This window comes from Anser cygnoides, chromosome 4 (assembly GCF_040182565.1).
Source record: "Anser cygnoides isolate HZ-2024a breed goose chromosome 4, Taihu_goose_T2T_genome, whole genome shotgun sequence".
NCBI lineage: Eukaryota > Metazoa > Chordata > Aves > Anseriformes > Anatidae > Anser > Anser cygnoides.
The window spans coordinates 68,522,542-68,546,064 of record NC_089876.1 but is presented as its reverse complement, the minus strand read 5'-3'; the positions used below and the strand labels follow the sequence as shown (position 1 = coordinate 68,546,064).

The following is a 23,523-nucleotide window of genomic DNA, read 5'->3' as shown; positions in this document are numbered from 1 at the left end:
TATGCTTAAAGAAAAGGGCCTATGCTTCAACTTGGAACTGGTTCTTTTAAGAAGCAAACCAACCTCAAAACAACCTGTATTCTACTTGTTTTGTTATTTTTCACACCTTTCTCTTGCCATGCTGCTTTTGTCCTACTTTTGCTTCCTTTACTCCTAACCTGTTTTTAAGATCTTGCCCTGCTAATAAGATATAACAGTGTAAATCAGATTCATCATTTTGAAACTGTTTAGCTCCTCTTGTAGGTTTTTCTTTCTGGTGAAAGTAAGTTTATCGTCCCAAGCACTGCACTACCTTCATGTGCACCTCAACTTGGCTCTAGCCAAATATCCATATTGGGTCTGTGCTGGTGCTGTCTAATACCTGTGTGCTTTCTGTATTTTTTTTTAATGTTGTGCATGTGATGAATGTCTTCAGAGGCTTTTCCACAGCAGTCTCATTAGAGGTGTTTCTGCTCAATTGGACAGATGCTCAGGGTCGCTGTAATTCCTTGCTTGAATTGCTTTCCTGTGGATTAGTGATACTCAGTTTGTAGTGTTGATGTCTGCAAGTCCAGTTGTGCTAACAATCTACCTGCTTTTGAACCAAGTTGTATGGGTTCCCATTATCTGCTGAGCTTCCAATCCCAGTTTAATGTGTAAATTTGGAAGTAGACTTTATACAGTTATCTCCTTCATGTTAAATCTTTTTGTGTTTCACAGAATCACCTTGGCACAGAATTGCTTTATAGCAATAAAAAACACATATTACACCTAGTGGTTATTTCCTGCTCTTTTTAACTTTAAAAAAAAAAGTTTATCTGACAGCACATTTTATTAGCTTTCTGCTTCCATCAGTAATCTCCATGACCTTGACATTTAACACCATGTGGATGTAGTTGTATATTACAACAGAATAGTCATGCCTGTCCTCACAACACTATTTCCCAGAGTAGTGGAATACTTGAGCATGACTTAGCATGGCAGACTCACTGGCTTAATGCACATGTGGATATATATACACACAGTAACAGTATACACCATAGCATACTGATGCGAAACATGTTTAACATTTATTAGTAAACATACAGAATACTTGTTTCTGTTTGTGTAGTGAAAATTTTGAACTACAATAGAAGGTGAGACCTTGAATGCTTCAGAAATATTCTCATGATTTGACTTGTCCTAGCACCTCCATGCATCCTGTTTCTACATAAGCAAAAATGTTTTTAACAAGCTTCTGTGAAAACCATCTCTTGTTAATTGCTGTAAGAGAAGTTAAAGTTCTACAAAAATTTGGGCTGTAGCTGCTGCGTATGGTCCTGTGATAGGGAGAGGCTTGCCAGAAGGTGGCAGCAATAAGGAGAGCAGTAAAACATAATATATATATATATATAAATATATGTATATATATATATATACTGTCTTGGTTGAAGCATGAATACACTCTGTTTTCTGAACTGATGTGTTCAGGCTAAAGCCTTGGGAATCAGGCAGGTGATTTTTGTGGTCTTTCACCTTTCCAGATAACCCTGGATGTGTTGGCAGACATGGGACATGAGGAGCTTAAAGAAATAGGGATTAATGCCTATGGACACCGCCACAAATTGATAAAAGGTGTGGAGAGACTTCTAGGAGGCCAGCAAGGTAAATATGACGTTTTCACTTGTTAGTCTAATTGTAGCATAGAACAGGCTTCCAGCAGTCATCTTCTGTAAATGTAGGCATCAATACCAGGAAGTGAAAGAATCTGGGTTTGGGAAAAATGTACTTGCTGATAAGCCTGATGGTTTGGTGGCTTGTGACAGATAAAGAGTATATTGGGTTGATAAAGGATGGAGTGACTGCTTGCCTTCCCAGAGAATGGACACCCCTGAGGGAGCTGTGGAAGCTGTGACCATTTGCAGGGACCCTGTTTGACCGAGGAGGGATCTTTTGGGTTGAATTGCCCTGCATACCTACCCACAGGCTGGCTGTATCCTGAAGCGTGGGCTTGATGGAGTTCTTTGCTGCCCCACACTTCTCAGGTGCTTCTCTTGAAAGCACAGGGGAAAATCCAGTTGTCAGACGTGCATTTTCCTTCTCTGTTTTAAGACTAGTTTTTTTTGCTGCTAGCAAAAGTGCTTTATCTTTTCAGGGTTACGTTTCTGCTTTGTGCTTATTTTGCATTTCCTGCTATACTGGGGTTATATAAGCAGAAAAATTATGATGCTGAATAGAAAGAAGTCTAGTAGTGTTTTCTCCTGATGATTTTTACTCCTTTAATTTCTTCTGTTTGTAGGCACCAATCCTTATTTAACTTTCCACTGTGTGAGTCAGGGGACCATTCTCCTTGACCTTGCTCCTGACGATAAGGAGTATCAGTCCGTTGAAGAGGAGGTATTGCAAATATCTTCCTTGGTGGAATTTTTCTCTTCACCTAATCCTTAGAGTTAAAGCATGTTGAAAGTGATAAAATATGCTTTGGTGAATTGCATAGATCTGACTTGGAGTTTAGAGCATTTTTGTTTATTTGTTTTAATTTATACTGATTATGGATTTTTTTTTCTGTTTCTTGCCTTTTCTTTTTTTTTAATAAGCGGTGTGGTTGCTCACTTACTGCTATCATAATTTTGCTTTGTTCATGTTGTGTTTTGGGTGTCGTCTCATAACTAAGGTTTCCACAGTTTGCCAGAGAAAGGCAGGCCGTGAGTGAAGACTGTGGGAGATGAAGGCCTCACAAGCTTGTAGGAATTCTCTGTGCTCAGGCTGTGTCTGCATCTGAACACGCTTTTTTTCTCGTCTCAGTGGTTTACTTAATCTGTAACACAGATAAACATCTCTTGGATAATTGAGAGTTGACTATAATTTTATCTCCCCCCCCCACCCCCACCCCGCACACTGTTATTTAAGTAAAAGCAGATACCATTTTGAAAGAAAAAGCATAACAGAAAAGAGAATTTCTGAAGAGTTGTGTTGGAAGGAAACGTTTTATTGTGCATTCACTGTTTATGTGTAGTGTTCCTACATTGTAGCACGGAAGCGTTTGGAGGTTTTTTTAAAAAGTCTGGATACTCAGGGTTGCTGCCATCTTACCATGGAATATTTTTCATTAGTAACTCTGCAGTCTGGAGTCTGCAGATTTTTAGTGTAAACATGTCTGGCAGAAAGTGTCATGTGTTTACCAGAGTAAATTGGGATGTTTATTTGAGTTGTTACTAAAGGTTGTTGCTGTAGCTATAAATACCTCTGGAAAAAACAATTAGAACTGTTGAAATTCTCAGGAGCTGCTACTGACATAAGAAAATTTACAGTGCAAGCCTTTTCCTACCACTAAGAAATACAGACTGTACGCTAGAAACAATGTATATTAACACTAGAACACTGTACAGTAGGAACATTTGGTATTACTTCAAAATGATCATCTTGTATGTGCATTACTTTTTAATTTTTTTCTAATCTAAGGGAGGTTTAGATTAGGTTTCCATTTGTATCTGATTTTGATAGCAAGTGCCAATATTCTTCTCTTTCCTATCTAGATTACAATTATACAGTCTTTTTAATAGAAACATCCAACTTCTCAGACAATATTGTGGAATTGTGTAGTGTGTTGACTGCCTGAGAAATAAGGGTGTATCTCAGTTTTAAATTGATGTCTTTTTTTGACACCTTTTAGCTCGTTTTCAACCAAGATAGTCTGTTGCTGCCAGTGACATATTAAGATACTGCATGAATATTTTGCCTTGCTAGCAAGTGTTGTGTGCCAAACATTCAGTTATGTTTATTTATGTAGATGCAAAGCACAATCCGGGAGCACAGGGATGGTGGAAATGCTGGCGGGATCTTCAACAGGTACAATGTCATCAGGGTAAGTTTCAAAGCCTCATAATTCTATTTAGTAAAATAAGTTGGAACTTACGCAGGCACACAGAATGGGATCATCCTTTTATATTTGAAGTTCTTTGTTAATATAATATTCAGATAAAGAGTTAAAGCAAGCACCGAGTACTAAAATGACTGATTGTGTGCTTGGCACATGGAGTGAGGAAGAAGTATCCTTGTGCTGTTAAAGGAGTCTGAGGAAATGATGGTTGTGATGAAGATAAAAATGCTGAAGAACCTGACTTATGTTTCACAGCCTGATTTAATTTTAGTCTATCACTTCTGTATGTGACTTTGCAGCACGGATCTTTTCCCAGGCTTTTATTTCCTTTTTAAAGTATGTTTTGGGGTAGGAGGAAAGGATGAGTATGACTTTTTACTAAGAGTTCCTATCATCCTTGTGCTACTTTGGATCTCAGCACATCCTTCCTTGCCCCTGCCAACTAGAAAAATAGCTGTTTGCAAGCACTGATATGTCAGAAAATGGAGTGTAAGCTTTCGAAGGGGAAAGTACACTCTTGGATTCCTTTTTTCTTTTTTTTTTTTTCTTTTTGCTGTGCTTTGGGGGGAAGTGAGGGGAAATTAGAACAGAAAGCTCCCAAGTTCCAGGAAATCCTTGCTACATAGCTGTTTGAAAAGTGAGCTTGTACAGAGCTTTTGCAGCTTAGCACAGGAGATCATACATCCTGACTTTTTTGAAACAAGCTCTTTCCACCCTGCTCCCAGTCCTTTACAAAAACCACAGTGATATTAGAGCATGTGGCTGAAACTATATTTCAAGATAAATTGAACATCTTGAAATATAGTTTCCAATATTCACACTTCTCTTTTCCTCAAGAGTTTTCATTTCATGAACATTAAACGTAAACCAGACAGCCAGCCTCAAAAAGCTATCTCAGTTCAACAGAGGCCAAAACAAGGAGCGAAGAATTGCAGGCGTTCTGTAGTTCTTGGTGGTATTACATGCTCTGAGGGGCGAAGCCCAAAAGCCTTCCTTAAACCTGACAACTTAAGCTGCAATTCACAGTAGATTGAACATCTAAACATGCGTTGCTGACTTGGGTTTAAAATTTTAGCCTTATATGCAGAACAGATGTTTTTTTTCATACCGTTCATGTGTCTTACTGAGAGTTTCCCTGTAGAATTTCTGCAAACTCTGTGAAACTGAATTTCGTTTCATTTAAATGGTATGCTTAGACCTGTTGTACCACTACAGATTCAAAAAGTCGTGAATAAGAAGTTGCGGGAGAGATTCTGTCACAGACAGAAGGAGGTCTCAGAAGAGAATCACAACCATCACAACGAGCGCATGTTGTTTCATGGTAATGAAGTGATATCTATTTGTACGTGCTGGTATTAAAAGAAAAAAAAAAGGCAGAAGCATACAAGAACCAACAGGCAATGTTAATGTGGCTGTTCACCATCCTGTACAGTAACTGTATTTCTACATTAATAATGCAAGGGTGAGGGGTGGTAGAGGTAGTCTGTGTGGTTACTGCAATCCCAAAAGGCACACTGCATACCAAAAAAAAAAATATTTCAAAAGCAGTATCTCAATAATTTCCATTAAAGCTGCTGGTAACTACTGGGAGGATGATACATTGCTGAGAGAAAGACGGTATCATCTAAAAGAGAGGAGCACCACACAGTAAAAAACATTTTACCCTGGCACTCCAGGCCGCTGTCTGGGAAAGGAATCAAAACCAACCATGAGTTTGAGCAACGTGTTCTCTAGAAGCATCTAGAAGTGCCTGCAAATGACAACTGCCTGAGAGTCCTCCTGCCCTAGACCCTTCTATAATTCTGTGCAGGACACTGTTTTTGTGTATGATTGTCCTGATAAACTTGCTCCATCTTAGTGAGTACTGACTGATGGAGAAGATGTGCATTGACAAGATAAATTGTGCTGAAATTTGAAGTGTGGGGGGGAAGTCACTTAATGAGGTCTGTAAAATGAGTAAGACATGAGTCACATGTGGTATTTTGGTATATAACAGTAAATCCCACACATCACTGCATCCTGCTGGGTATCGCCTCCTTCCAGCTGACTGGGTACACTTTCCGGTATCTAGTGGTCTGTTTGAGGCAGAAAAAGCTCCTCTTGACATAGAGTCCAGTATTACTACTTAACAAATATTGTGTGGTAACACATCCTTTTGTGTATTCTAGGGTCTCCTTTTATTAATGCAATAATTCATAAAGGATTTGATGAAAGACATGCATACATTGGAGGAATGTTTGGAGCTGGAATTTACTTTGCAGAGAACTCCTCAAAAAGCAACCAGTACGTGTACGGGATAGGGGGAGGCACAGGCTGTCCCACACACAAAGACAGGTCCTGTTACATCTGCCACAGGTATGTCTTCAGCAGGGTTCCCTATAGGTAACTCTGGCTGTCCTGTTTTTTATGATCCTGACACAGGATGAATTGCAGGGGAAGAATAGCCACTTGAGCTAGGTCATGGCAGGAAAAATGCAGCTTTCCATTTGTCAAGGCCAGGGGAAAAAAAAAAAAAAAGATGTAAATGCAGCAAGTCCCACAGAAAGGTCAAAGTGAGTGTAAATCAAAGTGAATTGCGGCTCAGGAAGGAGACTTGACATATCAATTTTGGAAATGAAGACTCAGGCAAAAAGAGCAATTAAAGTCCAGGCACTCTCAGAAGAAAAAAGCAGTGCAAAGTGGATCAGATAATTTTGGAGGTGGTGAACAGGACTTAATCACAGCTTTGTTTTATTTTGTACTGAAGTAGGTCTATGTGCTCTTTGACACACCTGTCCTCATCCTACTGGTTTGAACACAGAATTTCAGCTTCTTGCAACAGCTATATAGGAAATGAACTACAGCAAGGCTGCATACAATGACTAGACGAAGTGTGTGTTTTCCTTTCTGCATGTCAAGAAATAGTTTTTATGATACAGCCTTAGAACTGGCTTCTAAAATAGTTTCTACAAAAACACTTGAGAAATTAATTGCAACAAAGTAAAAGTCTGAAATCACTCTGGAAGCGTACATCTCGCAGTAAGATATTTTAATGCAGTGTTTTCTTGTTTCTTTTTAGACAAATGCTCTTCTGTAGAGTGACCCTTGGGAAATCCTTCCTTCAGTTCAGTACAATGAAAATGGCTCATGCCCCTCCAGGGCACCATTCCGTTATTGGCAGGCCAAGTGTGAATGGACTTGCATATGCTGAATACGTTATCTATAGAGGAGAACAGGTAGGTGAGTTAGCAAGGACTGGGTTTGTGAAAGTGCAAAGATCTTCAAGTTGGAAAAGGGATGTGATTTATTTCTATGCTGGATGTGTTGTGTTAATTTGATTGATTGGATTTTTTCACTTAAATGCAAAAAGTAAGCAGTGAGCTGTATCAAAGCAGTTGCTATGCCTTTCCACTGAGCTGCTCCGATTTATATCGGGTAGAATGGCCTAATTCCTCCTCTGCAGCACTGATAGATTCTGTTAAGAGATATGATTTTCTTCAGTGGGCACTGAGTCTTCCATTGTATTAAACTGGCATTACTGCAGTAGCAAGAACACGTGCGTTTCTGGGGCTCTTACAGATATTGAGTATTCTGGGCTTTTTACCTGTAGATCATAAGATCACAGAATCGTAGAGTAGTTTGGGTTGGAAGTGACCTTAAAGATCATCTAATTCCAACCCTCCTGCCATGGGCAGGGACACCTTCCACTAGACCAGGTTGCTCAAAGCCCCATCCAGCCTGACCTTAAACACTTACAGCAATGGAGCATCCATAACTTCTCTGGGCAGTCTCATCACCCTCAGAGTAAAGAATTTCTTCCTTATATCTAATCTAGATCTACCCTCTTTTAGTTTAAAGCCATTACCCCTTGTCCTATCACTCAGCTCCCTGACAAAGAGTTCCTCCCCAGCTTTCCTGTAGGTCCCCTTTAGGTACTGTCAGGCTGCTAAAAGGCCTCCCCGGAGCCTTCTCTTCTCCAGGCTGAACAACCCCAACTCCCTCAACCTGTCTTTGTAGGAGAGGTGCTCCAGACCCTTGGCCCTCCTCTGGACTCAACAGCTCCTAAAACAGCCAATCTTGCCAATGCTTTTATTTCAGAGTTTATTTCCAGCCTTTTGATCATCTTTGTGGCCCTCCTCTGGACTTGTTCTAAAGATCAATGCCATTTGTGTGCTGGGGGCCCCACAGCTGAATGCAGTACTCCAAACGGGGTGTCATGAGAACAGAGTAGAGAGGGAAAATCACCTCCCTTGACCTCCTGGTCACACTTCTTTTGATGCAGTCCAAAATGCAGTTGGCTTTCTGGGCTGCAAGTGCACATTGCTGGCTTCTTCTTTGTTGAGCTTCTCATCAACCAATACCCCCAGGTCCTTCTCCTGAGAGCTGCTCTCAGTACATTCACAGCCCAGCCTGTATTTGTGCTTGGGATTGCTGCGACCCAGGTGCAGGACCTTGTATTTGGCCTTGTTGAACTTCATGAGGTTTGCATGGGCCCACCTCTCAAGCCTGTCCAGGTCCCTCTGGATGGCATCCCTTCCCTCCAGCTTGTTGACCACACCAAACAGCTTGGTGTTGTCAGCAACTTGCTGAGGGTGCATTCAATCCCTCTGTCCATGTCTCCAACAAAGATATTAAACTGCCGATCCCAATACTGACCCCTGAGGAACACCACTCATCACTGCTTCTAGCTGCCTATAGAGGGCCTCATCTGCTTGGCCTTCTTGATCAGGTGGCCTGTAGCAGTCCTGCACAATCATAGAATCGTTAAGGTTGGAAAAGACCTCCAGGGGCATCTGGTCCAACCATAAGATGTCACGTGTCCCTGCCCTCCCTGTAATCCCAACCCATAAGCTCTCTGTCAGCTCCTCATCCATCCCCAGGCAGAGCTCCATGCACTCCAGCTGCTCATTGACATAAAGGGCAATTTCCTCTCTTCTTCTCCCCTGCCTGTCCTTCCTAAGGAGCCTGTAACCTTCCATTTCAACGCTCTAGTCATGTGAGCCATCCCACCATGTCTCTGTAAGGCCAATGAGGTCATAGCCCTCAGGCTATGCACACATCTCTAACCCCTCTTGTTTATTCTCCATGCTACCTTCCAGAAGGATTACAAGGAATTAGTCACAGAATCACAGAATCATCTAGGTTGGAAGAGACCTCCAAGATCACCTAGTTCAACCTCTGACCTAACACTAACCAGTCCTCCACTAAACCATATCACTAAGCTCTACATCTAAACGTCTTTTAAAGGCCTCCAGGGATGGTGACTGAACCACTTCCCTGGGCAGCCCATTCCAATGCCTCACAACCCTTTCAGTAAAGAAATTCTTCCTAATATCCAACCTAAACCTCCCCTGGCACAACTTTAGCCCATTCCCCCTCGTCCTGTCACCAGGCACGTGGGAGAATAGACCAATCCCCACCTCGCTACAGCCTCCTTTAAGGTATCTGTAGAGAGTGATAAGGTCACCCCGTAGCCTCCTCTTCTCCAGGCTGAACCCCAGCTCCCTCAGCCGCTCCTCGTAAGACTTGTTCTCCACACCCCTCACCAGCTTCATTGCCCTTCTCTGGACTCGCTCAAGCACCTCGATGTCTTTCTTGTAGCGAGGGGCCCAAAACTGAACACAGTACTTGAGGTGTGGCCTCACCAGAGCCAAGTAAAGGGGGACAATCACTTCCCTGGTCCTGCTGGCCACACCATTTCTAATACAAGCCAGGATGCTGTTGGCCTTCTTGGCCACCTGAGCACACTGCTGGCTCGTATTCAGCCGACTATCAACCAGTACTCCCAGGTCCTTCTCTGCCAGGCAGCTTTCCAATCACTCATCTCCCAGCCTGTAGCGCTGCTTGGGGTTGTTGCGCCCCAAGTGCAGGACCCGGCACTTGGCCTTGTTGAACTTCATACAGTTGGCCTCAGCCCATCGGTCCAGCCTATCCAGATCCTCCTGCAGAGCCTTCCTACCCTCGAGCAGATCGACACCTAACTTGGTGTCATCTGCAAACTTACTGAGGGTGCGCTCGATCCCCTCATCCAGACCATCAAATAAAGATATTGAAGAGAACTGGCCCCAGTACTGAGCCCTGGGGGACTCCACTAGTGACCGGCCCCCAACTGGATTTAACTCCATTCACCACAACTCTTTGGGCCCAGCTACCCAGCCAGTTTCTAACCCAACGAAGCTTACGCCAGTCCAAGCCATGAGCAGCCAGTTTCTTGAGGAGAATGCTGTGGGAAATGGTGTCGAAAGCCTTACTGAAGTCGAGGTAGAGACCCCATCCGTAGCCTTTCCCTCATCCACTAAGCGTGTCACATTGTCATAGAAGGAGATCAGGTTGATCAAGCAGGACCTGCCTTTTGTAAACCCATGCTGACTGGGCCTGATAGCCTGGTTGCCCTGCAAGTGTTGTGTGATGACAGTCAAGATCATCTGCTCCATGAGCTTTCCTGGTACCGAAGTCAGACTGGCAGGCCTATGGTTTCCTAGGTCCACCCTCTGGCCCCTCTTGTAGATGGGTGTCACATTTGCTAGCCGCCAGTCGACTGGGACCTCCCCCGATAGCCAGGACTGCTGATAAATGATGGAAAGCGGCTTGGCCAGCTCTTCTGCCAAGTTCTCTCAGCACCCTCGGGTGGATCCCATCCAGCCCCATTGACTTGCTAAGTGCTGTAGCAGGTCACCAACCATTTCCTCGTGGATTGTGAGGGCCACATTCTGCTCCCCATCCCCTTCCACCAGCTCAGGGTACTGGGTATCTAGAGAACAACTGGTCTTGCCACTAAAGACTGAGGCAAAGAAGGCATTAAGCTCCTCAGCCTTTTCCTCATCTCTCATCACTAAGTTTCCCCCCGCATCCAGTAAAGAATGGAGATTCTCCTTAGTCCTCCTCCTTTTTGTGTTTATGTGTTTATAAAAACATTTTTGTTATCTTTAACAGCAGTAAAAAAAAAAAAAAAAGTTCCGTAGTGCCAGCGGAGGGGCACGGGGCTGGCGGGGCGTGGTGAGGAGGTGGTGCTGCGGCTCTGAGGGGACAGCGGGGAGGGGTGTCCTGCCGCCGGCACTGAGGTGGTGGGGAAGTGCCCTGTGAGGGGCGCCCAGAGGTCCTCGGGCTCAGTTCAGCCCTCGAGCGGCTGCCATGAGGTGTGGTGCCATGCCTCGGTGACCCGCCGGTGCTCGGGGGCGTGAGGAGCGTCCTCCCGAGCACCCACCGGAGGCGCAGCAGCCAGGCTTCGCCTGTGCGCTTTGGCGAGGAGTGGCTGCTTGGCTGGAAACCTATCTGGGGAAAAAAAATAAAAATAAAAACTGTTGGATCGCCTAAGTGAAGAGGCAAAACAGCTCACACGTCCATGTTGGCACAGGGCGGTGGGACCCTATTCTCTGTAGTGACCAGTGACAGGACCCGAGGGAATGGTGTCAGGCTGTGACAGGGGAGGTTCAGGCTGGATATCAGGAAGAGGTTCTTCACTGAGAGGGCTGTCGCGCACTGGAACAGGCTCCCCAGGGACACAGTCACGGCACCAAGCCTGTCGGAGTTTAAGAAGCGTTTGGACTGTGCTCTTAGTCATAGGTCTGAATTTTTGGGTTGACCTGTGCGGTGCCAGGAGTTGGACTCAATGATCCTTGTGGGTCCCTTCCAACTCGGGATATTCTATGATTCTATGACCCTCGCTGCTGCTCCATCGCTCTGAGGGGGGAAGGAGGCATGCTGGGATCACACGTGTCTTTTCATATTCATATTTCCATTTTGTCATACACAAACCCAGTGTGGAAGGACAAGAAAATTCCCTCAGTAGGGAGAATCCTGAAGGACAAAGTTGAGGCAGTCCTAGCCCCCTCTCTGGGCTTGCAGTTATTTTATTTGCAATCAACTGAAGGTGCTCCCTGAGCTCAGTCCACCCCAGGTGCAAGACTTCACATTTGCCCTTGCTGCATTTCATGAAGGTTCTGAAATATTTAAATCTTTATTTCTAGTAGCACATTAACTAAGGTAACTGCATTGAGCAGTTCCCACTGTTCTCAGCACTAAGTGCTGTCTGGGTTTGAAATCACCTTTTTCTTTTTTGCTCTTTGAACATAGAGCTGATTCTTGCATTGTTCTTCCACGTAGGTCATTGTTTAATGAAATCCAGAATGTGAAGTTGCTGAGTATACCCTTGCATAAACAATATTTTTTCTTGACTTATTTCAGGCATACCCGGAATATCTTATTACGTACCAGATTGTGAAACCAGAAGCTCCCTCACAGACAGCAACAGCAGCAGAGCAAAAGACCTAGTAGCTACAGATCAGTGAAGAAGGATATGAATTCAATCTTGGACTGGGTGGATGTGTGTTTCACAATATCAGTATCATAAAATTCTTAACCTGCAAATAAGCTGTATGTCTTTTATAAAGCATTGCTGTCTTGATGAATATGGTATGAGTAACTCTTGCATACTCAACTGCTACTGTTCCTTTTGAGGAAGGTTTACAAGAGACTGCCTTTTAATAATATATCTCAGGCTCCTAGTCTCTGCAGTTACCATGTGTAAAATAATGTTGTTTTGATCTAGACTTTGGAAACGTTGTGCAAACAGAAATCTTTTTCACAGCCATCTCACATGTTAAAATTTCAGACACTACTGTTTTGGTTATTTTATTTGCAGATAAATTGCATTAAGCCCGTAATTTTCTTTTCAGCATGCAGCACTCATTTTATGTTTTCAAGAGATGTTAGTCAACTATTTATTTTCCTTTTGTATTCTGAAGTTGAGCCAGAACCTTCTTAAAGATATTTTGCACAAAGTCAAGTTGACTAAAACCATTAAAAATGTAATATGAATTTCATCTGAGAAGGGGCTAGGTCCAGTTCTTCAATATAGGGTTTTTTGCACATCTCTGAGCAAACAGTACTAATGAGTGAGTGGAACTTTGGAATGGAAACAAATCGTGTCAATTTGCTGCTTTGTGTAAATTTCCGGGGGTGACCCAAAGGAAGTGTTTGGAAGTGTAAAAAAACAACTCTTGTACTTGAAAGAACTTCATATAGCAGGTCAGTGCCCTCCCCTGGTATCTCTAAAAGAACATTTCACAAGGCTGCTATTAAGTACGTGCGGTTCGTGAAATGTTCCCCAGTTACAGTGGCATATGGTTTTGCTGGAAGATGGTGAAAAGTCAGAAGGTTGCATGTACAAGAATGTGTCTGGGTCTCATTCGTCTCTTTACTGAGACCTAGTAACTGGGTTTCAGACCAGTAAGGGAGAGCGTTACAGCAGTTTAGCGTCACATCTGTGTGACATCAGAGTTGAACAACTCGTGATTTACGATTTTTTTTAAAACATGGCTTTTACATTTTGATGAGAACAAACTTATAATAATAATAAGTTAGCAAGTGGATTTGTTTACAGGTGTACGAGAGAGCAAAGCTAGGATTTATTCATCCTAATCCCCTTCCATGCAAATTCCCAGGTTTATTTTGTTGGGTAGGAGAAAGTTATTTTTAATCATTGCATAGCAGAGCACCAAACAACTTCATAAGTCTCCCTCATGAAGGATATAGATTTACCAAAAGTGGAGATCAATTTCTTTTTTTGAGTTGTTTTTACAACTTCAGAGAAGGTTGAAAATCAAGCCATGTTAGTTTGTTTTCTGGTTGTTTTGTTGTTGTTGTTGTTTTAAACAACCAATGTCATGTGTTTCAGTGTTGAGCACATAATGACTGGAGATAAAATGTTCCTTTGAACAGGCTGTACATTTCCCTGTCAACCAGCACTGCTGAATAACTGATGATCCAGTTCATGCATTCAGGCTTTATTGCCCCTTAAGCAAGGAAATGACAGAATAGTGTGCTTTTAGTTTACAAAAACGTGCTCCCTGCAAGTGGGATTTGCTGACGTGTTTGGACAAAACAGACTTAAACCTGAAGAGCTTTTCACTTTCAGCTTTAAGACACAAAGTTTTCATTTTTAGCATTAAGACATTAATGTTGCAGCAGGTTATCCTCATAGAGGAATTTCACCCATTGTAAAATTAGTCATCTGATGCAGTCTGGCTACCTGCACATTGTCTGTTTGTAATATCTATAAAGAAAACCTTAGAAATAGCAATACACTAGCAGATCTTGAGCTTTGGATTTTATTTTTATTGAGCTGGCACTGGATTTATGGTTTCCACTTCATTTTGTGACCTGATGAAATATGTAGCTTTGAAGTCCAAGCCAGGCTCTAGCCTAGACGTCCTTTTAAATATCATTGATAAAATCGGATGCTTGTATTTTGGCTACTTGTTTAATAGTGTTAGGGTTGGAAAGATCACCACTAGGCTTTGAAGATTTGTATTCATCATTTAAGTTTGGGGTTTGTTTTTAATTTAGTTAATAATGGAGTGGGGGGATGTGCCTATCTACACTAGGGTTTCAGATAGTGGTGTGAGTGAGTGTTGCTCACCATCCCCATTAGACATAGTTTTAAATGGTAAAAAATTGTGCTGCTTAAGTGAGCAAAACGGTTAATGTGGGTGTGGAAGTTCAAAGCTTTACATCTTTGAAAAACAAGAACAAACCTAAAAACAAAAAACCCACCATGCTCATACCAGGTTTTGTTCTTGTTTGTTGCTTCCTGTGTGCTAATTGAACTACATCTGGATTTCTTCAGGAGCCTTCAGCTTCTAGAGGATAAAAATTTGTTCAGTATTTTTGAACTGCCAGTGTTACGTATCTGGTGTTCTGTGCAGAGTAAAGGTGCTGCGTGAGGAAATCATTTTGCAGTGGCTTTTGTTTTGTAATGGCGTGATCTCCTTTCTGTTTGTGGCCAGACACAGAGGAAAACCAGCTCTGATGAGACTGTGTGTCATAGAAGACTGCGCAGGAGCAGCGTGTGCCTCTGCTGGTGTACCTTGTTGTAGTTCCTTCTACAGTTTAAAACAAAGTGAGGATCTGCCTATTGGTATTAAAGTTCCCCATGAAAAACCTGATTGTGGTTTTGACGGTAGAGCTGCAGCTGGCAGGCTTTTACAGTGCAGATGTTGCTGCTGCTGCTTTAGCCAAGGGAATTAACTTGAAGCCTCCTTCTTCTAGAGAATGGGGTGTGGCAGGTTGCCCCATCCCCTCCTGAAGAGGGCAGTCCACTGATACGGGGGTGCTCCTTTGCAGCACTGGGTCACCAGCGGAGAGTCACAGTAGGAACTGAGGATGCAGGAACACACTGGGCTGAGCCATCTCATAGGCTTGGGAGGCTGGGCACCTCCCACTGACTCCAGGAAGAGCTGTTACCCATGGGACAGCATCTGGTGTACGCTGGGGAAGGAGACAGTTGCCTAGTTGATCTGTCCATGTCCTGCTGGGGAAATGCTTTGAAACATCTGTGCAGTTTGTGACAGGACTTCTGTAGGCAAAACAGAAAAATACTTCACCATGTAGCGAGGACAGGAGGTTCTTGCTCTCCATTGCTGAAACTGTTTCCATGAGACAGAGGCATTAGGTACCCGGTGCAGTGACATTGCAGTCTGAATGCTGTCAATGAAAATGCTGTTGGAATTAAAAACAGAATACAGTACCTTAGCAAATTGTATCATTTTCTCATCCTTCCATCCATATGCCGATCTTATTGTGATCCCAGCTCCATGAAACTCCATTGTACAACTCCATTGTACTAGTTTCATAGTTTTGCAGCCACTACTGTTCTCTAGTCCAAGGAATGAGAATTGTTTTTTTTTCTGACCTCTTGTGTTTTGAATGTTTGCATGTGACGTGATCAAGTTCCACTCCGTTATGCAGCAGGAATTTATGTTGCCTGCAAAATTCTATACTTTGATAATGGAATACCCCAAAGCAAAATTTTACACTGAAACAATAAGAAAGCCTCCCAAGATGTTCTGCGTTGCTGTCTTTGGTGGGCAGCGGGCACAGAATAGGTGTTTTATGTGAATCTGAATAGCTTCTTGAGAAGGGTGCTCTGGCTCTGGAAACCAGCCTGTTCTAACTGTTCGTTGAAGCCATAAGCGGAGGAGATACTGCTCCCCGTGAATGTGTGAGGTGCTGAGGGGTGCTGACATGTCGTGCCACTGTACAGCCTGTCTACTTAGATAGCACCAAATCTTCTCAGAAAGTCTCCTGCATCCCTTCTGTGAAGGAACACCTCCTGTACATGCACCACCTAGAATTTCCATGAGGGACTACAAAGAGAAATTATCCAGGGACAGATTTTTCCAAAAGATGTGAAAAAAGGATGGGTCCCAACCTCAAAATAGGCCGATTAGTTTTAACATGGCTAATCATTCTCAGAAGCTGAAGGTCAGGAAGTGTGTGAATTTATTTTTAATGGGATTCTACGATTCTCCCTTTCCATGCTGCTCTGAAAATCTAGCTCAGATATCCAGAAGGATGTGTATCCCATGCACGTTTCAGTCATTTTAGGTTATGCTGCAACCCTCCTGGGTAAGACGTGGCAAAGCGTGGATTCAGTTCACTCACAGGTAGCGAGCGACTTGGGAACCTTGGCAGACTTGAACCCACTGATGGTCAGAGGCGGTGCCTTCGGCATAGTCAGGAGCATGCTCTCCTGATCTTTCAGAGCACAGAGACAGAGTGGCAGTGTCCCCACCAATCTGAACGCATATCAGATACAAAACCTAGAGAATCAGAGGACAGCATAAGCTGCTTGAAACTCCTGGAGGAAGGTAAATGAGCCCTTGAGTCAGTAGGAAACAAGAAACACATGCATTCCTGTTAACGCATAAAACCCGATGGCATATTATTCGACTGGCTGTGATATATCTAGTTCTATCTTACTGAACCTCTTGGCGGCAATTTCTAGTGTTGGTTCCATTAAGTTGGTTACTAATGTAGCTTGATTAGAGATCTCTATTACAAGGTAAATTTTTGACACTGTTTCTTCTTAACATCTGCACTACTTGCTTCAGCTTTGGAAATTGAAGTATTTTCTTTGTTTTTCCCTTGCCACAGTCCTGTGAGCTTACGCATCTTCATCGCTCCTTCTGCCAACCCAAGCAGCAGTGTACCTGGGGGTTGAGTTTTTAGACTTTTTTATATAACTTGTCTTCATAACTAGCCTTTTTTATTTCCTCTCTTGGTTACCAATTGCCTGGAGCTGGGATATCATTTATTTATTTCCTCCTTTACCCTCTCTCTAAAAGAAGACAACGGGCAGGTTCTCAGCCTATCTACATGGTGGACCTTAGGTAACATCGTTGTAACAACTGAGTTTGAATTATAAATGTGCTTGGCTAAATGTCTGATCTGCAATACTTGTAATAGTTTAAAACTCAATAAATACATTTTTAACAGTTGCTCTGTAAAAGCTGAGTGTTTGCACAAACTGCTGTTCAGGGAAGAGATGCTCCTAGTGGCCTTCGGACAAACCCGCTCCAGACACAACTGTTGAAAACTGTTTTATTATTATTTTCTCCAAACAATTTGTTTTCTCCCTCCCTCAGGCAATAAATAAAAAGTTGATTTCTAAAAAACAAAAATAATAATTATAAAATAAAAGGAACAAAACCATAAATATGTACACCAGCCACACAGGCATCTTAACGTTGGATTGGGCTGAGGGGGAAAGAGGTAAGGCTACATGTGGGTTGAAGACGAGGCATTTCCTGGGCGTGGGCCACAAGCAGAGGTGTGCAGGTGACCGAGACCCTACAGTCCAGCGCAGGTGGATGAATGCTGTGCAAAGAGCCTGGCCTGTGGCATGCACTGGTCATGGGGTGGGGAAATCTTGAAAACAAGAGATGGAGGACAGCAATCAGAGTAATCAACAGCCTGGGTTGCTGCCCTTACCCCTTCTTTCTCTTCTTTAAACTACAGGAGGCTTGGCACAATTTGTATGGGAACCAGAGACCCACAGAGACACAGTGGCCAAAAAACCAAAACCAAAACAACAACAAAACCCACGCATCACTTAGCGCTGCATCTCCCCTTCCACGCTCTCTTGGAAGACTCCGGACTCCTAGCCACAGAGACTGCTCTTCCCCCAGGAATGGGCTCAGACAGCGACCCGGGTTGCCTGCCGGCTCTTGCAGCGCCCCTTCCAGGCGCTGCCAGAGGTGAGGCTGACTGCGGGCACTCCTGCGTCACCGCTCCTGCTCGCCCTGAAGCCCTGCCTGCAGCAGCAGCAGCGCTTGTTGCTCTAACTCAGGTAAGCAACGCCTACCACATGCACCTGTGTCTCCGTGCAAGGAGGAGAGTCCTGTGCAATAGAAATAATGTATGCTCCCTTTTCAACCCAGATGGAAAACCCAAATAAGGTAGGGGTAGAAATGGGATGGAAGGGGAGGTGTGTTTTTAATACAGTAGAAGAGGGATGGAAAGAGATGAAGACCAGGCACTTCAGGAAACCCAGTGTACTATTTTTTTCCTCCCCCGAAACTGCGTCTGGCCCATGTCAGGGTTTGTGGCTTTCACAACTTCCATGCTTTCAAGACATAAAAAGCAATAAAAGATGAGATGAGGTAAGAAATTTCTCTATGAAAAAGACATCGAGTCCGGGGTGAACGGCAGTGTCCAGCACTATTGCTTAACGTTACAGGGCTCCCTGCTCGCCTGCCCTCCCCACGCCTCCCCGATCTGCCTGGCTGGCCTCGGACCCTGAGCTAACAGCTGGGTGACATCGTGATGGGGCTGTGCAGGTACGGGAGGCTGCTGGGGGTGGCGTGGACGCCGACAGAGACAGGGAAGCTGAAGACAAACTGGGAGTTGGGGGTGGAGGTGGCCTTGCCCCGCTCCCGCAATGTCCCCGAGGGGCTGGCAGCTTCCACTGCGCAGGAGGTGGCCAACACCTGTGACTCAAACTGCAGCAGCTGCCCCATGAAGCTGAAGTTGGGGGAGATGATGCTGCGGCGCTGCTTGACGAATTCGAAGGCCTCTTCCAGCCTGACGCGCTTCTTCATCATCAGGTAAGCCAAGCAGATGGTGGCCGAGCGGGAGATGCCGGCCTGGCAGTGGACGAGGACCCGGCCGCAGCACTCCTTCACCGAGTCTGCAGGGCAAGAGGGAGACGTCAGGCTGACACCCTTCGAACGAGCCCAGCCCCTGGCCAACATGCAGGTGACAGCAGACCTCCCACCGACGGAGCGACTGGCCTGGCCTCTGAGCCAAAAACTCCAGGTCCCTGAGGCAGGAACCCCACCGTGGCCTCTCCCAGCTGGGTGGAAAACCACACGGACGCAGCTGCTCCGAGCAGGCACTCACCGATGTACTCGATGGCCTCCATGAACCACGAGCTGATGTCGGCTTTGTGGTTGTCCTCCACGGGGATGCACTTGTACTGGTAGTGCCCCTCGAAGTGGTTGGGGCAGTCGGAGGAGACGTTCAGCAGCGCCGTGATGCCCAGCGCGTCGAGCATGTCCCGCCGCGCAGCGTGGTAGGCGCTGCCAAGGTAGAGGAAGGGAAGGATTTCTACGGGGCCACCCTGTTGGAGAGGAAAACAACACGTGAGCGCAGGACAGCGGTGGGCAGGACACAACACCGGATGGCTTTGTAGGCCCAGAGCAACGCAGGAAGCTGGCTCCTGATCCAACGTCCTCAGCAGGGCCCAGTTTTCAGAAGGAGCACGTGCTGCCTTTTCAGAGCAGTTAAACCCACCTCAGCTCCCCCCCCCAGGATCAGTGGGGTCTGGACCTGTCTGCTCTCCAGGGAGCACAGAATGGCTGGCCTCGGGAGCACCGCTACGTGTTCCCAGGGGAGGAGAGGCGAGCAGCTTGCTGCCACGAGTGGGTCTCGGCTGGGGAAGAGCAGGGAGGCTGAAGCAGGACCCGACTGCCGTGAGGGAAGACAACCGGGGAGCAGGCAAACCCACTGCACATGGGGTTTCTGGACCTACCTGGTCGTGAAGGGGAGTCCCACAGGAACTGAAGCCCAAATCCAGGGGCTCGGCGCTGCTGAGGGGTGAAATACTGCTCAGGGTCTTGGTTTTGGCACAGAACTCAGGATACTCTGAGGCAAAACGCTCATAACCCCCTGCAAGAAGAGAGACCAGAAGTGTTAAGGCCGCGCTCACAGCACCACCGAACAGTACAGCTGGAGCTGATGCACCTCAGCATGCCCTTCGCCACTAGATGATGCTACAGTGATGCATCGTGGCCTCCTGCCCCAGGGTGAGCAACCGGGTTCCTGGCAGGTAGGGGGGAATCCCTGGAGCCCAGCTGTTCCCGGGGGCCACGGCTCTTCAATGCTCCTGGCTGCCCAAAGCCTACGCCCCAGGGTTTAGCCCCCTACAGACAGGCATCCTCATCCTCAAACCAAGGACAATGCTCTCGAAGACAATGGAGAGCAGACTTGCTGCCAGCATCCTGACCTCAGTGGCTTCCCACACTACAGACTGTTCGATTTTCTACTTTCTCAGAAGTGGTAGTTCTGCCACAAAACCCTCCCAAAATCAAGGTTTTCCGCTGTCCCAGCCAAACCCTCCATCCCAGAGCCAGCAAAAACAACAGGCTAGGGAAGCTCTGGCACCATCTGGGTATGGCAGTGCTAACACCACAGCACAGCTGCTCTCCAGAGAGAGATGTCCACTGCCTCCCGAGGTGTGCAAGTGAAAGAGCATCTTGCTGCTTTGACCCACTGCCAAGGAGATAAGCAGGGGTGACCTCTGATCTTCCTAATGGGCAGGCAAAACAGAGCTGCCACCTGTTGGCTTCCTGGGACAGGGAAACTGTGGTATTGGCTGCAGATAAACACCTCTGGGGAAATATCCTGCTGTCATTCAAATCAAATCAACAACCCTGACATCCTTGTAGAGTCTGATCTTGAGCCTAAAAACCAAGAGAAACTGGGTATTGTACTATCACCGCCGGAATCCAGCTGGACAAAGCCCCGTGCTCCAGGACAGATGCTGAAGACACCCCCAACTGCGGGGTCTGTGCTTGCAGATTTGAGCTTGTCAGAGCACGTGTAGAAGGACACGTATTCCTTACCACACCTTAGCTGTAAGAGTGCACTGATCAAGGCTGGATCTTTGAAAGACCAACGGGAATGAGAATATCAGCGCACAGCTAGACGCAAGCATATCCAGCAAAGCCACCCAGGAATCCTCTGGCAGCTAGAGACCAAGCCGGCACCTCAGTGTCCTTTGTGGCCTCCTTCCCCTCCACAAGGAAGGATTTTGGTCCCTTAAAGCAGAAAAATTCATATACACCATTAAACGTGCACTGACCCGCTTCTATGAGTGGGGCAGTTTGCAGGGGCTGCGTTTCCAGAAACTGACAGTGCTTTGCAGTCCTGTTGGTTAGACTTGGAGGAGCACCCAAAAAACAAGTGTCCATTACAGATACCCTCTCCTGGATCTACCAGATCCCGCTCTCGTGGCCGTCACCCCATCAGAAGATGGAGAAGCTGCCCAAGGTCATGTGGGAAAATGAGCTTCCTCCTTGGATAGGCAACATGACCCCTTCAACAAGTCAAGGGTTTCTCCTGAACGTTTCTCAACTCTCTCTAAAAGCCCGATCAGTGAAGCACCACGTCCAGCAGCTCCATCCAGTGCTGTGCAGTTCCCTTGGGGCTGCTCCCCATTATCACCTCTGACCACGAGATGCCCGGCTGTACGTGCAAAAGGGTCTGCAGGCCTCCGCAGGATCCCCTCCCCAGGGACCACACAGCACTGGTGCCCATCATCGAACACCACCTAGCTGGGCTGTTTATCAGGGAACCTAGCAGAAACCTGGCTTAAATACAACAGATCTGGGTTTTCTGTGCCCTGAACCCAGTAAATTTGCATTTAGACACACACAATGGTTAACATGGGTATTACGAAATCAGAGCAAGCTGGATCATTCAAGTAGTTCCATGTGAGCAGGAGGTTTCTGGTGCGAGGACTGAGCTTCTAAGAGCCTGTTCCTCAAAACAACATTTTTGTTTGTTTGTTTGTTTTATTCCTTAGAAATACAGGATCAGGAACCCCAAACAACCTCACTCGAGAACAATGGAGGCACCAGAAGCCTTCAACCGACCCAGGCCATCCGTGAAGAACAGCATTTCCTGCCACATGCACGGCTCCCAGTACTGTGACAGCTCATGGCAGAGCACCCAAAAGTGCGTTCCCCAGTGAGCACTCGCTGTGCAGGCACTCCCTCAGCAGCACATCGTATCGCAGCCTTAGAACAGCTCCTGCTGTTTTTACTGTAACTAGCACAACAGAAATGTTAGCTCCTCCATCTATCAACCCTCTTAATGGATCTGCTGCTCTGTGTATATGCATTCTCGCCCCTGCTGTAAGTAAACCAGGGAATAAATTAACTCTAAGGTTGTAAAAAAAAATAAATTTAAAATAAAATACAAAACAAAACACAGAGCTCATCCAGGAATCCAGCTGAGCACCCTCCTCCCCTAGATAATCTTATGGCAACCCTCAGGACCAGCAACTCCAACTGTTCACAGCACCTCATTTAATACATGCTGATGCTGAGAGCATTGAGGAAGAGGGGGAAGAAGCCCCGATTGCAGCTGCAGTAGCAAAAGGAGCACAGAGGCAACACCAGGGGTCTCCCCCCTGCAAGGGGGCATTGGCATGACAGCGGGTTTTTGATTTTTGGTGGGTTTTTGCGTGCGTAGGAGCAAGTATCTTCTCTGTACCATCAAGCCGGGGATGAACTCGCACAAAGAGGGGGAGATCCTCCCTCTTCCATTTGCTGCACCTTGGGCCCATGGATTTTTGCCCCTCGCCCCCGGGACTGAGAGCATCAGCCCTGGGCAGCAGCACGGGGTCGCTCAGCCCTGGCCGCCTCACCCTGCGCCTCCCCCGAGCCTCCCACCCCAGCGGGCGGCGGCAGCGCCTCCAGCTGCCCCGGGACCCCACCGCCGGGCCGGCTGCGCCCTCCGGCCGCCACCCCCGTGGTCCCGGCAGCTCGGGGAGCGGGGGCTCGCCCGGGGGGACACTCGGGGACCCCCGGGCCAGGGGGCCGAGAAGCGGGGGGCCAAGAAGCGGGCCCACCCCCCCCCCCCTTTTGATCCCCCTTCCCCCGGTACCTGCGAGCAGGCGGATGTCGGCGCGCGCCGAGTCGCGACGGAGGGCGCGCACCACCAGCGCCACGGTGCTGTCGTCGCGCAGGGCCTCGGCGCGGGGGCTGCGCTCGTCGTACACCACCACGGCGGCGTACAGCCCGGCGCGGAGCCGCGCCCGCACCTCGCCCTCGGCCGGCAGGATCTGCTCCAGGCTCACGGCCCCCTTGGCCCGCCGCCGCACGATCGTGTTGCAGCGCACGTTGAGCGCCCCGCGGATGTGGCCGGCGCTGTGCGCCAGGAAGGGGCGGCAGTCCAGCACCAGGCACCGCCCGGGGCCGCCTCCCCCGGGCCCGGGGCTCGCCTCGTCGCGGCCCACCAGGCGCCGCAGGGCGCTGCCCTCCATCTCCCGCAGCCCCTCGGTGGCCACCATGGCGGTGGCGGCGGCGGCGGCGGCGCTGTCCCCGCACCCCCCGGCACGGCGGCACCTTTACTACCCCCCCGCCCCGCCCCGCCCCGCCGCGCCGCGCCGGGCGCCTGAATGGACGGAACGCGCCCGGATGGGTGGGCGCGGCGACGTCACCGCCTCCATTCATAAAAAAGGAAGAAAAAGGGCCCGCTGCGCGCGCCGGCCATCTTCCCTCCCGGGGCTTTTTTTTTTGTGAATGGGGAAGGGCGGCGGGCGGGAAGGGGGCAGGGGGCAGCCCGCGGGAGCCCTGCTGGGACCCCCCCGCGGGGACCCCCCGCCGCAGGGACCCCCGCCTGGTCTCCCACCCTCC

The 23,523-nt window shown here is 47.0% G+C and overlaps 2 protein-coding genes across 5 annotated transcripts in view; one reads left to right on the top strand and one right to left on the bottom strand.

Annotated features, from left to right (window-relative positions):
* TNKS (tankyrase) overlaps nt 1-17,097 on the top strand; it is a 120,132-nt gene extending 103,035 nt beyond the window's left edge. For all 4 annotated transcript variants that reach the window (XM_066996344.1, XM_066996343.1, XM_066996342.1 and 1 more), the window contains 7 exons: nt 1,503-1,623; nt 2,258-2,355; nt 3,749-3,823; nt 5,054-5,159; nt 6,007-6,193; nt 6,897-7,053; nt 12,002-17,097. In XM_066996344.1, the coding sequence (XP_066852445.1) occupies nt 1,503-1,623; nt 2,258-2,355; nt 3,749-3,823; nt 5,054-5,159; nt 6,007-6,193; nt 6,897-7,053; nt 12,002-12,088 (831 nt within the window). In that variant the 3' untranslated portion in view covers nt 12,089-17,097. The remainder of the gene's footprint in view (nt 1-1,502; nt 1,624-2,257; nt 2,356-3,748; nt 3,824-5,053; nt 5,160-6,006; nt 6,194-6,896; nt 7,054-12,001) is intronic.
* Nucleotides 17,098-17,186: 89 nt separating this feature from the next.
* DUSP4 (dual specificity phosphatase 4) lies at nt 17,187-23,244 on the bottom strand. Its single transcript, XM_066996345.1, has 4 exons — nt 22,772-23,244; nt 19,632-19,768; nt 19,001-19,220; nt 17,187-18,788 (listed from the first exon to the last, which is right to left on the bottom strand). Exons 1-4 carry the CDS (start codon nt 23,175-23,177, stop codon nt 18,403-18,405), a joined length of 1,149 nt encoding a protein of 382 aa, XP_066852446.1. The 5' UTR covers nt 23,178-23,244; the 3' UTR covers nt 17,187-18,402.
* Nucleotides 23,245-23,523: the final 279 nt, after the last annotated feature.